Consider the following 14,808-nt stretch of genomic DNA (forward strand, 5'->3'; position numbering starts at 1 on the left):
AGGTGCAAATGGTCAGAAACAAAGTGAGTGCGGACAGCAGTCCTGAGTGGTATTGTGGTGCCTTCCAGTAGGACTGACGGTAAACAAGTCATTTCACAATTTGCTGCAGACTAAACAGCATACTAACGTTCGCTTGAACACCTGCCCTGGGTAACGTCATTGCAGACATCACAAAGCACACGATTTAGCGGGAGAATCAAAACTTTAGCTCAAATTGTTCAATTTCTCAGTGAATAAAAGGTCGTTTGCTGCTGGACAAGCACTGAGGGCAGTACAAAACACCAAATCTTTTGAAATAAACAAACTTGTATTTTGTGGTCTTCATCGCCCCTTTAACCCTTTGAGAGTCGAATTTTGTTGAAAAAAAACTTTCCCAGATGGTCAAGATTACTTGATTGCGGATTTTAAATGTACAAAATGTTGAAAGTCCGGAATACATTGCAAAAAAAAAAGATCAGGAACAGTAAACAAGGGCAGCGAGAGTACACATTGTGAGCATCGGTAATAAGCTAAGAGCAACACCAATACAGATAGAAATCAACTTCCACCACCCCTGCAAGGGAGTGCCGATAAAGATAAAAATCAGGTTTCGCACGCCTCTGTTGCGATCATGCAGCAAAACTGAAACCACAAAAGGGTGCTGACACAGCCCTCGCGACGCGCTGAAGCTAGAGAGTTCTGTTTGTCTCTGCAAGAAGGAGCACAATCAAATTTCCAACGCTTTTTGTAAGTCCTAGGAGGTGGCAGCACCTCCCAATCAGCGTGCATCGTTATAAACAGATGGCCAAAACCATACCCGTACGGCAAAGACCTTGCTGGATGGGAAACCGTCGTCGTAACTATACGGCAAAAACCCTCAAAGGGCTAAAAGTCCCTTTCGGGCCGTGCACTATTTTTACAAAAGGGGGTAGCATGCAGGCAAACAGGAAAAAAGGAAAAAAAATGATAACGGTATGGGTCACGTGGTGGTGGAACTGCTGCGCTGATTGCTTCAAGCTATGCCAAGAGGGTCATTCTGCTCCATGCTGCTCCAAAAGCGCGTTAATTTGAATAACTGCTTCATGTTTGCTCCAAAACAGTCGCAGGGTAATGGTTTCTCCCCGGAATGACAAAATACTGCCATTGTTTCTGTGAGGTGATACAGCTTCTGCTGGTTTTCCACTAATGTTCGCTGACTCACAGATTGCCAAGAACTTCTAGTGCAGCAGAAAGAAAGTTTCTTGCATAGTGTCTGACAGAACGGGCCCTTATTTCAAGGACATTGTAGTCCAGGAGTTGAATACACCTGGAGTCTTTTTCAGAATCCAAATTGACACGACACCAATTCTGGAACAGTGCTGCCAACAGCTTGATGTGCTCGTGAGGTACTGTTCTGGCCAACAGAAAGAGTTGTTGAACATTTGCAATCATTCTCCCAGGGATCAGCAAGAGCAGATGTTCTCCTCAATGCTGTGAAGGAAGCAGCAAGAGACAACATACTGCGTCTTTACAGCGACAGGCCTTACGGAATGAAGAGCCTAAAAAGACAGCTGAAAAAAATGTCAGCCCTGCCCTTCTCAATATTGGGGAGTGTTCGTTGCACAAAGTGCACAATGCCTTTGGGCATGCACTCTAGCTGCATTGGGCAGTGATGTAGAAGCGGCACTTGTGGACACTCATTGCTTCCTCAGAAACTGCATCACAAAGTGAGCATCTGAAAGCCAGCCAGAATGCCCTCAACCTACCTCAGAATGCTTCTCTTCGACGCATGAGCTCGGTTTGGCTGGTACTTGGCCCAGCTCTTACCAGCTCCTTCAACAACTGCCAGCAGTGAAGTGGTGCTAATCGGTCGAAATGCTCGTGGTGGTGTGCTCTATAACTGCCTGAATCTATCTCTCACAGAGAAAGCTTTTCTGCCCAAGGCACTTTTTTTGCACAACTCTACTGATTTGTTTGTCGGGTTTCTGACCGTGTTCCAAAAAACAGAGCCACTGCTTCACATCCTCTTTTCTGAGAAGGAAGTTGTGATCAAGAAGGCCCTTGGACGTATTTTGCGCCGAGGAGTCTACCAGGAAATGTTTGGAGAACTTCTTGAAATTGATCTACCATCCAACTGGAAGGAGCACGTTGAAATCGGCTCAGATACCGAAGCTGTCCTCGCTGACTGGGCACCGCATGAAAAGAAACAGTTCCAAGTAGGAGTGAAGAGCTTCTACATAAAGGCCGCTGGATACCTTCTCTCCTGGCCTCCACTTTGAAAATCTGTGCTGAGGGATCTCAGCCGTATCTGCAAGCCTTTCCAGTGTAAAAGGTTATGAGGTTCTGCTGCATCCATGTCATGAGGAACTGGGCTGAGAGCTTCCCCAATAATTGCCCCTCACCAGGTATCCTGTTTGATGGATGAATTCAGCTTTGTTATGGTGGAAAACATTGACGGTAGCCCTTGTGATCGGCTGGACGAGTTCTGGCACAAGTTCTTTGAGGTAAAGCTAGGTGACGGGGCCCTAAGGTACTGGGCCCTAACTTACTGGGAGTACTTGTAAAAGTGTTAACCCTTTGATGCCAAAACTTTATTATTTTGCTTAAGCATGTGAGAAGTTTTTATTGTTATCAAAAAGGGCTTCAGACATCACGAATATGAACTCAGAAAAAAATTAGGTTCATTAGGGCGGACACTAGCACACACGGCACTGGGAAACACTGGGCACTGGCTGCCCATATATCACTTGAACAAGAGAGCTACCTTGATCACCATGATGTATGGTTCAAGTGAAGACAGTTGCGTAAAGTTTGTACGTATTGCTATCATTTGTAATAACAACGAAACTGCACAATTTCGTTACCTGTCACTAGCCCATTGAGCCACCCGGGCTCGATGCGAGTTGACACGCGTAAACATTTTTTTTTTTTTTTTAAGCACACGGAAGCGTGTGCTGCCCTCTCTTCTTTGCTTTGTGAAGGTCTGGGATCCTTTGTCTGTCGATAGATGGTGGTTGAAAAAAGCACAAAGAGCGAGAGAGAAAAAATATTGCTTGAGTTGTTGCTCCTAAGCAACACTGGGCATTAAGGGGTTAAGCCTCTCGCATGGAAATGCAGATGTAGAGAGAGGCTTCAGGGAAACTAGGTGCATGCTTTGGGACTGAACTAGTTTCTCCATTTCAAACGTCAATGGCCTGCAGTCTATAATGTCGTTCTCAGAAAGATTTGGCCTCAATGCAGCCGCAGTACCCCTGAGTAGAGAGGTCATCAGAGCTGCAAAGGGCTCTCGGAAACGTCAGATGCACCGACTTGAAGGCCAAAGCATTGGAAGAACCACGCGAGAAGTAGTCAAAGCCAGGTGATTCCAGTGCTACAAGCAAGGCTGGCAAACAGCAAGGAGCTAAGAAGATGTTGAGCAATGCTGATCTCCTCATCTTAAGAGGCATGAGCAAAGAGTGCTTCGCTGATGTGCAATGTGACCAGAGTCTTCTGAAGGAGGGCCGGAGGGAGGTCTATGAAGCGTTGTCAAACTTGCCCTCTTTGCAGAAAAAGAAGGCCTAAGCCCATAATGCATATAATTAGGCTTACGTTTTTCATGTACAGTGTTTCTTCTCTTAAAGGGACCCCGCAACACTTGCCATCGACTACTAGTAATGTATTTTGGGATAAAGTCTATTGTCCCAGAAATCTCCTCCCGCAAGAATTATGAAAATCCGTTGACAATTAACGAAACTACGCGCGATGAGAAATCGCGCATAATCGTTCCCTCTCAACTCGACCGCGGGCAACGCGACGAAAGCTGCGCGCTCTCTCCCGGAGAGGGGGGCGGCTCGCGGTGTTCTCTTCGGCGGCCTTCGATATATCACAGGCCGAGTAGTTTTCTCTTTTTCTCCGCAACGCGGAGGGGCCTATTTCCGGTCTGGTGCCACAAAAAAGCAGGCATGGGTGCCTGCTCGCAAGTGCGCGCTCGGGCTGGTAGGGCGTTTTTGAAGCAATAAACGTTTGTAGTCGAGTGGTCCCGTTGAAAGGGAAGTATTGAGCTCATCACTCAAACTCCGCGCGCACTCAAAACACAAAATAAACGGCAAAACTGTGCCTACAGGTTCAGGCATAGAAGAGGTTCGTACACAGCGATGACGACGACAGAAATGGGAGAAGCTAGCCGCGAAGTTGACCAGTGACAGCCGATCGGGCAGCCATGGCCTATGTGACGTCCCTTAGGCCATGCCAGGGGTTGCATAATGAGGACAACTGAAGAGAGAGCGGTTGGTTTTTCCGCGTCTTTCACATCGATTTGCGCGCTCACCGCTTCACGTGCACGTGTAATATTTGGATCAGGTATTCCTGGCAGTGTAATCTAAACGTCGCGCAGGTTTACTCGCACTGCTCAAAGAGTGTTGCAGGGTCCCTTTAAACCGGTGTTTTCGTGCTTGGAATAGTCTTTTGAAAAAAATCACCTAAAAGCTTCTTCTAGTGCTTTTTATGGTCTGCGTGGTTCTCTTTCTTTCTTTCTGCAGTCTTATTGCATGTTGAGGAATTGCATGGCTCGAGTAGTAGTCCTTACAAGACAATTAAAGTGGTCCAAAGCAACCTGCTCCAAAACGTGAAAAGTGTGCTCCAAATCCTCATTTTTGGTGCTCCGAGCACTGGTCCAAGTAGCCAAGTAGTAGTAGCCACCACTGGTCACGGAGTAAGAAGGAGGAGACGGGATGGGAACGTTGCTTTCTAGGATGGCCAGGTAATGTCACAAGCATTTTGCCTAGATTAAGGTAGCGGCATCTGTCGTGGGAGAAGAAACTGTTCAGCTGCCCCGGTCGGCATTTCACTGCACAGCCCCGGAATGATTTTGTCCATCAGGTGCCGCTACCCTCTCCTCCGCTGTCGCAGCTACAAAGCTTTGTAGTCTGCGTTGGTTTTCGTCATGGCATTATCCGGTCACTCTCCCTTGCCTGCCTCAATAGCCTGTTTCACCACCTACTTCTTGCTACAGGCGCATGCGGCAAGTATTACCGAGCAGTCGCTTCAATCGTTCCCTCCTTCTTCTCGTCCACCCAGGTGAACAAGAAGAACTTGCGAGGCATGACCGCCCTCAGCTGCGCCGTGCTATCGCACGCCAGCCCCGCTGTCGTGTGGACTCTGGTGCGCCAGGGAGCAGACCCCAATGCGTACGTCGACTGCTCCCGGAGCACGGTGCTGCACCTGGCCGTTGGCGCCAACGACGAGGAGCTCGCCCGGTTGCTGGTTCGCTACGGCAGCGACCCATTTGCCGTCGACGGCCAGGGCAGGTCCGCACTGTACTACGCACTGCACCTGCACCAGCCCCTCGCACTGTGGATGCTCCGAGCATGCCCCGTGGTGGGAAACGCCCGACGGTGGCTCGGCACCCTGCTAAGGGTAGAGGGGTTTTGTGGTTCGGGAGATCCGGCCGTGGAGGCCTTCATCTCGGAGCTTGCCGCCGTTCCGACCCTCCAACAGCTGTGTTCGCTTGTGCTGAGGCGACAGCACGCTTACCATCTGGACTCGCTCGCCGCAGCCCTGCCGCCTGGCATACAGCGGTCGCTGCTTCAATGTGATCTGTGATGGACTGACTACCTTAACAAAAGAAACATGAATTGATAGGTGTGTTGTTCTGAACGGTTCTTCTTCTTCCCTTTTGCTTAGTCACGTCCAGTGCTGTTGTGTGGCTGACTACAATGCCGTCCAGCTATAGAACATTCTCTTTTCTTTCGTTTTCTGTTCTTCTCTGTGTGTGTGTTCTCAAGTATGAGTGGAAGTTCCTCAACGTTGACTCAGAGTCTCCAAGATATGTGTGGGCATTGGGAGACGAAACGAGGGAGGGGCTTTACTGTGTGCCTGTTTCTGGCATGTCTATTAACATCGTTTCGATTAAAGGGGACAATCAAGTACAGTTCTTTTCGTGCAGAAATGGTGCAAAGTACAAAACAAAACCTGCAGGAGTGTATTTGTGCTGCCTTGCTCTCTATGCCTTTGCGCGCTGTGCACTAACTGCCACAAAGCCAGCCTATCCTAGCCACCACATTGGGTCGCTCTAAATGCACTCGTACAGAAGTATGTACAAAGTCGTGCTGCTGTTCCTCGTTAAAATAAGACCAAAAATATATAATTGCTAGAATCTAAATAAAATCACGACATGTCCTCTTTCATGGTCGTGCGCCAAATTTTTGGTAATTTTTTGAGGTTGACTCCTTTCCTTTTCCAAAACACCAAAATGTGAGAAGCATCATACAAATAAATGGTGTGACTCGAAGCGTTGCATTCATTTTCATTCTAGTGGAAACTTGTTTCGCAGTGCATGTCACTTCAATGCTGTGCGTGTCAAAGTTTTCAGATCCACGTAGAGAGCGATCTTGTCTGTAAACAGAGGAAGTGCTGCAGCAACATTGAAGTCCAGGCAAGGAACAGGATAGAGGCAGGTTGTGATGATTGTGATGCTGACGATGATCCCAATACAGTTGAACCTCGTTAAAAATGAAGTACTATCGGGGCAGTAAATTAGTTCGTTATATCTGACATTCGTTATACCTGTAGAGGTAAAAATCGGCTCTAATAGATCGGCAATCTGGCTCGCGCAACAAACAATGCATTGTTCTAGGCTTTGAACCCACTGTAAACGAGGTAGGCCTTATCTGTCTCCTTGTGGCATTTCGAACTAAACAGACCGGAACGTGAGAATGTGAAATTACAACAGAACAAAGTTCGTTCAGCCAAACAGGCCGGCCTTCTTATTTACTTGAAGGAAGATGTGGCCTTCGCCTGGTGGCTTTTCGCAGTCTGAGCGGAATAAAGTTTTTCGCAGTGTCCACGCAGTAAAGGGCCTTGCGCTACTAAAAGATGGTTGTTTTGTTTCACTTTGTTTAAACTTTGCTTTTATTATGCTAGCCGTCGAGTTTTGGGCCTCGCGGGAACCAAATATTTCTTCTTTATAGCCGATATCGTGCGGCTCTCGAGGTTTTGGTTTCGCTATAAAAAGAATGGGTGTCATTGCAATGAAGCGTGACCAAACAAACTTCGTATTTAGTTCGCTATATCTGCTAATTCGCTATATCAGTGTTCGCTATAACGAAGTTCGACCATACGGGCAAAAGCCTGCAGCTGGACTAAACATATTGCCACCTCTGTCGCTACTTTCCACCCCTGCTGGCAGCATGTGGCACAACTTGTGTGTGCCTTTAAAATTTCTCCCGCTGGTTGTGAGAGAGTGCTTCACTATTTTGTAAGTCATCATACGCCAATGATCTCAGAACCTCTACTGAACAGCACATTTTCACTGTTTACAAGCTTTTTTTTACGGAGATGGTGTGTCGTCTGCTCTGAGAACAGCCGCGGTCGTCTGTACTCCATTTCTTGGTGTGATGCCTACCAGTTGATGAATGCAGGTGTGGATTTGACCAGGTAATTACTGCCAATGTCGTAGGGCACTTTCTGGACTTGCTAAGGTCATGAACTGCGTGCAGCTCAGGAGAGGCGGGGGGGGGGGGGGTTGACATTTGTCCCCCAGGTGGTCAAAATTAATCCTGAGCCCTCCACTACGGCGTGCCTCATCACCTGTGTACCGTCAGCACGTTGAACCTCGTAATCGTCAGTTGACATTTGTCAAAGCGATTGGTTTTTGCATGTGAATTGTTCGTGCACTTGTTCGTAGGCCTATGCAAATGGTAATTTTTGTTTTTGAAGTAAATAGAGTTGTTTCAAGTTGCAGCACTTTGAATCCCTAATGGGAACATGAAATGTATGGTTTGTCAGGTGAGGTTCAGTAATTGGTACACAAACAAAAATTGGGTCCACGTAAGTGCATTGTAAAAAAAAGTTCCGTAGAATGAAACAGAGCAGCATTAGTGGAGCTTTAGCTAGCTAGTGGATTGGGGGCGATTTTTTTTCAAACTGGGTGCAGTCGATGGAGGCATATTACTGTTCTTAAATTGTTACAATTACTTTTTGGTTTCGTTAGTTCGTATTACTAGTCTACTTTATTCTTGCACTATTTAATTATTACTGCTATTCTGACCAGCGATAATTGCAACACTTCCCTTGAGCAGCAACAGCAAAAACGTCGGTATTACAAACCTTTGTTTTCAGGAGGGAAACTGGGTGATGGGCCTCTGAGTAATGGGTCTTTGCAACCATGTGTGGCCTCTGCTCTTAAGCAATGTCTGCCAGCATATAGCCATACTGGCACATGCACTGCGTGAAAGCTTGAGGAGAGAACCTCTAAGCCACGTAGCATTTCAGTGATAAAATTTCAGGATGAATTCAATAAAGAAAACTTAGTGTTTAAATTTGGAAAATTTAAAAAAGCTGTTTTGAGGAATTATCTGATAGTGCATAGTGCACAACCATTTTGGACGGATTCCTCACATGTCCTCGTGGCTCATTCACTCTCATGAAACTTCACCGCAATGCAAAAAATTAATGTGGGAAAGCTAGCGTACGAATACTTAGTAAGCCTTACTGCTATACACCAGACTCATTTTAATGTAGACTTCACCGCTGTTCGTAACTGCGTTGCTCAGTGGACATTTTCCCGATGGAATCAGCCTGTCTATAATTAAAAAAATGACGGCATCAGGGCATTTTAATAAATATTCTCGCCATGCTCCGCATATCACCGAGCCTGTTCTAGAGTCTGATTCACTGCGACCCACAGACGCCTTGCTGGGAAGACATTTCGAGGACAACATAGACTTTCTAATGTCAATCTATGGAGGCCTTGTGACCTTTCATTGAGCGCCTACACGATTCCCCGTGTATTTTTACGGAAGGCATCGGGTTGCGCGTTGCAAACTCGGCGGCAGAATCCGAAGGGAAGACACGGCCGGTGTGGAGCGCGCCCGTCATTTTAAAACGCGCACGGACATGGCGTAACTTTCGCCTCGGCGTAATATTTTTCATGGCGTCACAGAAATGAGAACTTCGGCTTGAGAACTTCAGAAATGAGAAAATGAGTCAATCGTTCTTCTAAACGTCCTGCACAGGAAGGGATTAATACTCGATTATGATGAAAGTTGTGCATTTGACGAGAAAAGGTGATTCTGCGAAGCAATGCGTAGGCCTTCTTGTCTAACAGGTGTTGACTGGGTCTGCTTGTGTGCGACCAAGCTATCAGGACTTTCGCTGGACCGAAGATTAGGGATAAAGCCGCTTCCGAAGTCCCTTTCCTTTCATTCTCCGGCCGCGACAGCGGCGGCCGAAGCTGCTGATTACCCTTCTTTATCAGCACAGATGCAGTGCAAGGAAGCCCGGAACCACGTTGTATGGGCCCAGGGCCCGTCTGGAGAAACTCCAGCCCTCTGAGATGGGAGGCCTGCTCAGCTCACAACTCCAAGTTCAGGAAGCAGTCATCCAACTGGCGGAGGATGCCGCCAGGGCCCATCCATGGGTTTCCGACCGTCGTCGGGAACCCCTCCTAGCGGGTACACGCCATTTCACTGTTACTCTAGGTAAAAACCCAGAAAACGCCTGGTAGCGTTAGTCCGACCTTCCCAGTTCAGTCAGGGTCAAACCAGCGACTCGTGCCCTTGCGCAGTGAAAGCATCTAATCGGTTCAAGGGCAGAGGGGTGCGAAGAGGGGGAAAGAGTAACGGCGGGTGCCATCGGAAAGTGACGCAAGGAGGCGCTGTCTGCATCAAAGTTCAGTGCAACATTGGTTCAGCGCCCGAGCGTCTTCACTTAATGCACCCGAATCGCAACGACGCTGAATGTAAATTTTGCTCAGAAGTAGGAACACTCTGCCACATAATCGGGGTGTGCGACTTCAGCCCTGCGCACCCTCCTCTCTTTCCATCAACTACCCAACAAGAGAAATGGGAGATGTTGCTGTCCAGCCCCTCTCTGCCTACCAACCATGCTTCAGCTGCTGGACAGCACAGGCGGCGCGGACTGCATATGGGCTCCAGTGAAGAAGGAACCACTCCCCTGGGCCGTTCAGAAATTTGAATCTCCTCAGCGTGCGTTCGCGCCTACGAGCAGCGTCTGCTTGTCTTGCGGTGCACTGCGCGCTCTTGGCGCGAAAACCGAGCTATCGCTGAACAAACTTGCTTTAACCGCGCTCAACCATGGCAATTTTTTTTCGCTCACTCACGCGTGCCGCCGCTATTGAAGGCAGACCAAGCGTATCTGCGGGGGCCGTAAAAACTAAGTGTGGCAGAGCTGGGCCGCCTTGTTTGCTGCAAAGGATGCAATTGGCGTGTGTCTTCTTCGCGAGGCATTTTTCGAATTCAGTATGGGAGAAATTTTCTCAATCTTAGTTCGTTAAACAAGGTCATTGGTATGTGCATTTGTATACTCGGCCTTAAAGATACTTGAAAACATATTGAGTTTTCGAACGCTGCAATTCGCTTAAATCTCGAATCAAACCGCAGAATTTATTGTCTTCGATGTTCGGAATTAAGTTTTAAATTTGCTCACTGCACTCAGAGTTCGAATTTGCACCACGCGTGACAGTGTAAAATCGTCGTCGTATTCGCCCGCAAATAATCCGCGCCTGTTCATTTACATTTGGTGCTCACTGCAACAAAGAAAACATACAGAACTTTCGCATAACGAGGGCCCCCATCTGCGTTACGTCTCTCTCGGGTGGTAACAAGAGAGCGATTTTTATTATTGTGACGTTGCTATTTGTAGTACAGGATTGTGCCAGGTCTGGTCTGGCAGGTGCGCCAGTGTGCGTTTTCTTCAATGAAGGCAATAAAGAAGACGAATAAATAACAACAGTAACAACAAACCGATTTGTTCGCGTGAAACGCGTGCGCGAAATAGTTCGAAAAATAAAATCCCTCTAAGCTGGAGCTGATGGGCCGTTGCATCTACGCTTCAAGCGGGTGAACAAGGTTCGTAATCACTAAAGGCGTTCCAGGCCGTGAACCGTTTTTCCTGGGCACCTGGGTACGAACAAGTTCAAGTAGAAACGCGGGCAGTTCGCCTGGCGGAAAGCACGCCTCGCCGTCAAGACACCGACATGGTAGCCGCGTGCACGTTGTGCTTGCCGTACTTCCTGAACACCACGACGGACGCGACGAGCATGACGGGTATGAAGACGATGAAGGAGGTCCACATGACGAAGGAGAAGTAGTACACGGCCGGGTGGCAGTAGCGCGGGTGCTGCGGCTCGGCCGAGGGCCACATGCCCGAGAAGACGTAGACTGAGCCCGCGGCCGAGGCGGCCACCGCGACCGCCACGAGCAGCGAGATGATGGCGGGGCAGTAGCCGTTGCCGGCGTTCCAGTCCAGCGCGGCGCTGAGCAGCGGGATGAGCAGGTAAGCGCAGCCGGCGATGGTCAGGCACAGCGGGATGCCGTAGCTGAGCCGGCAGTTGGACAGGTTGAGCGCGCCCACCGTGATCATGGCCACCGGCACGCACAGGAACAACAGGAACAGCAGCGTGGCCACGGCCGCCTGGAAGCAGAGCACGATGTACAGGTGCTGGCCGTCCAGCTCGCTCGACGACTCGTCGTACTTCTTCTCGATGCGGTCCATGATGCAGCACGACTGCGGCTCCTGGTGCCGGGCGCGCGCCTCGGCCGACGGCGTCCTGGCAGCAGAGCCGGCGCGCCCGCGGGGGGCTGCGGGCGGCGGCGACGGTGACCTGGACGAGCTGCTTCGTTCCTTGCGGTGCTGGTACACGAGAACGGGTTCGTGGTGCGAGGAAGACGCGCTGGGAGCCGGCCCGTCGACCTGGTACACGATCACTGGTCCCGAGGTGGCAGCCGGACTGGCCGCGTACACGAGGCGTGGGCCCTCCGAGGGGGACGGCTCCGCCGCGGAGGAGCGCCGGGGGGACTTCGGCCGCGGAGAGCATGGTCGCGGGATCTTCGACATGGTCGCTGCTGTTGTTTAATGCCGCGGCCGGCAGCCGCGGCGGCCGAAGGCCTTTGTTTTTTTCTTCACCGTGGTGGTGGTGGTGGTGGTACCAGAAAGATGGCTCATACCCACTCAGGACGATTGGCCAGGAAATGGTTGCTCTGCCGAAAGAAACTATGTCTTGGGGAAAAGAAAAAATATTTAAATATTAGAATGGATTAGCTGTAGATGACTAGAGAAATAAAAGTGAGGAGATTATAGACCGAAGTAGTGAAGAAAAAGGTAAAAAAAACACATGCCACACTGGTGATGGCGCTTTCTTCGCCTCGTTCGACTGATAACGATAATTGTCGTTGTTGTTGTTCCTTAACATTATCGGCGCATACCCAATCAGGGGATCGGTCAAACACCAGTCGTTAATTCGAATGAGATTACCGCCTAGGTGGATGATTCGAGGAAAATTACAAAAATTTGGAAGCTTTTTTTCTTGTGTTTGAGGAATCGAGTTTGAAAATTCGTCAATATTGAAACAAAAAATAAATAAATAAGAAGAAGGAGGAGGAGGAGGAGGGGGGAATAATAATTAAAAAATACTCAGAAATTGATGCTTTTGGGGGGTTCTGGTGAGGTTCCAGAATAAGATACGAATTAGGTTGTGAATCTTTTGGAATTTTCTATGAAGCGCAGAAGAGCAGAACAAACATCCCGGCGGCCATATCCAGTTTCTGAAGCCCCAAATGATAAAAGTGCCGGTACTGATAATGCCAACCCTAGGCGATGAAGCGGCACCTCAAAGAGCTGACGTCTGAGGCTTGAAAATCGTCGACAGGACAAAAGGAAATGGTCGACAGACTCTTCTTCATTACAGTAACTGCACATGGCAGACTGCGCCAGACGAGAACTGTCCATGTATCTATCATCGAAGGCTCGTTACAATCACCTCCAGGTCGCGTGTCGTTCCACATTTTTCCTTTTTTTTTTCACCCTCAGGGACTAAGACAAATAATTAAGAGAAGAAAAAAGTGCGTGGCGTCTACTCAATTCAGGAGGCCGTGGGCTAAGCAGCTGCTGCTCATGGCCGATTACCCCCGGTCATCCTCTGGGTGTCGTGCTCTGTTCATTGTTAACGTGCGACGCCTGTCTACATAATTCAAGTGATAAGCGTCCCAAGGGGGCGCGCGGAAGAGAGAAACGACGAGCACGCGGTCACTGTCATCATCAGCTCCCATAAGCGCCCTCTTGCTATCTTCGTCACGGGCGTGGACGACGACAAAGTGCTGTGCGTCGCGTGCGTCAGTTCCTCGCGACGTTGCGTGGTTCTGCGTTCCGCCCGTGGTCTCTCTGCAGGAGGACAGCCTCTTCTGACCTCCCGACCGCCGCCATGAAGGTGAGCGCCAGTTCCTCGACTCGTGAGCGCTGCCGTGTCCTCGCGAGTCCGCGTTTCGCGACAGCCGGGGTTCCGAGTGTGGTTGCGACGATCGCTGGCGGTTAGACTACGCTTAGGGTTAGCGCGCGCACTGCGTTTTCACCGCTCCTGTTTACTTCATGCGCTCGAGTCCCTTTTAAGGACGATAGCCTTACTTGGGCTACTTACTTGTCAGCACTGTTGAGCGAAAAGAAAACAATACGCATATCTGAGGCAGAACATCAATGCACAACCGGGACTCACTGTGTTCTTTTAAATGGAGGTAGACGTGTGCTTGATATTTAGGATAGCAAATAATACGCGCTAAAAACAGTATTTTGACCAGAAGTACAAAAGGAGCTCGTGCGATCCTAGACCTCGTGGCAGTGGTCTAAGTTCAACAGTAACAAGAGGTTCCGGTAGATGGCATGAGCAGTGGAAGACGGGAAAATTGAATTGACTTCAGCAAATCTCGTGTATGCTTATCGTGGGAGGATCTAAAGGGAGGGAAAAAGCATGACGGGTGGGCGGAGCAGAGAAGATGCAGTTGCGTAACAGAGTATTGTCTTGTCTTGTCATGTGTATTGTCTCGTCTTTCGGCGACATTTGCAGCGAAGCGAGCAGATACGCGGCCATTTTTGGGCAGGCTTTCGGAGAGTTGTATGAGCACTATGATGGCTACTAATGCCGCATTTGTTCATTGACTCGGTGACCGTCGTCTAACGCTTCTAATAGCTTATGGGTGTTAACCGGTGTCGAAGAGAATTCTGGGGTTTCACGCGCCAAAGTTGTAGCTATATTGAGTCACGCCGTAGTCGATGGCTGCGGATTAATTTTGACCGCCTGGGGATAGCTAACGTGCGACGAATCCTATACACATAGGGCTTGCATATTTTCTGCTCAGTTGCAGTCGTAACGGGGCAGTGATACGCAATGCAAGGCGCTGAGTGCATAACACGCTCGATGCTACGACGGCCTTAATTCGATGTTTCTTTTGTGGTGCGGAGCAGCATGGTGTGTGGTTTGGTTGACCCGGCAATTAGTTTTCGTTCTGCTCAACAGTGAATCCGACACTACTGGTACTTTCCTTATTAAAGGGAAGCTGAAGCGCTTTCCAAAAAAATTGAGTTAGGGGCACGTTTATATAGTTTCTTGCGCGCTGAATCTGAATATCACATTGAATTTTATCGCACATGAGTCCAACCAGCATTTATTTTGCAAAACGCGCGGTCCCGTTTGAAAGACGCGCGCTTTTCGTCTTTTGACACCCCTGATTGGTTGCGCCCTTCATGACGTCAAAGGAGGACACCCTTCGGCTGCGCGGCTTGTCGGAAGCATTGGTAACGATCGCACGGCAGCGGCGCTTGCCTTTTCGGCAATTTAGCGTGCAGTTTATTGTTAGCACATGACTGCAAGTTTATTTTATAACTTCCCGTGCTGTTGGTTGAAGTATCTTGGAGCTTAAATTTGCTTTACACGACCGAAAACCCCAAAGCAGTGACTGTGGCGTCGGCTAGAGAGGGTCCCGTAAAAATATTTATGAATTAGTCAACCCGCATAGGGGGTTTCTATTCCTTATGTTTATATTAGGTACTGCCTGAACTGTTTGTTACTATATACGAAACCAT

General features: G+C 48.9%; 3 protein-coding genes across 3 annotated transcripts in view; 2 read left to right on the plus strand and 1 right to left on the minus strand.

The window, feature by feature from the left end:
- The window catches only part of LOC144174610 (uncharacterized), a 30,604-nt gene extending 23,795 nt beyond the window's left edge, over positions 1-6,809 (plus strand). Inside the window, exon 5 of the mRNA XM_077703387.1 lies at positions 5,014-6,809. Coding sequence (XP_077559513.1) covers positions 5,014-5,538 — 525 coding nt within the window. The 3' untranslated portion in view covers positions 5,539-6,809. The remainder of the gene's footprint in view (positions 1-5,013) is intronic.
- Positions 6,810-10,716: 3,907 nt separating this feature from the next.
- On the minus strand, positions 10,717-11,793 carry LOC144173290 (uncharacterized). Its single transcript, XM_077701772.1, has one exon. It carries the CDS (start codon positions 11,791-11,793, stop codon positions 10,921-10,923), a length of 873 nt encoding a protein of 290 aa, XP_077557898.1. The 3' UTR covers positions 10,717-10,920.
- A 1,025-nt stretch (positions 11,794-12,818) lies between these two features.
- LOC144174611 (uncharacterized) overlaps positions 12,819-14,808 on the plus strand; it is an 83,817-nt gene continuing 81,827 nt past the window's right edge. The window contains exon 1 of the mRNA XM_077703388.1: positions 12,819-13,162. Within this exon, the coding sequence (XP_077559514.1) occupies positions 13,157-13,162 (6 nt within the window). The 5' untranslated portion in view covers positions 12,819-13,156. The remainder of the gene's footprint in view (positions 13,163-14,808) is intronic.

This window comes from Haemaphysalis longicornis, unplaced genomic scaffold (assembly GCF_048455015.1).
Source record: "Haemaphysalis longicornis isolate Haplotype H1 unplaced genomic scaffold, Haemaphysalis longicornis Haplotype H1 scaffold_3, whole genome shotgun sequence".
Taxonomy (NCBI): domain Eukaryota; kingdom Metazoa; phylum Arthropoda; class Arachnida; order Ixodida; family Ixodidae; genus Haemaphysalis; species Haemaphysalis longicornis.

Excerpts from the sequence above, each read along its gene's own strand:
- LOC144173290 (XM_077701772.1), bottom strand. The coding sequence starts at position 11,793 with ATGTCGAAGATCCCGCGACCATGCTCTCCGCGGCCGAAGTCCCCCCGG.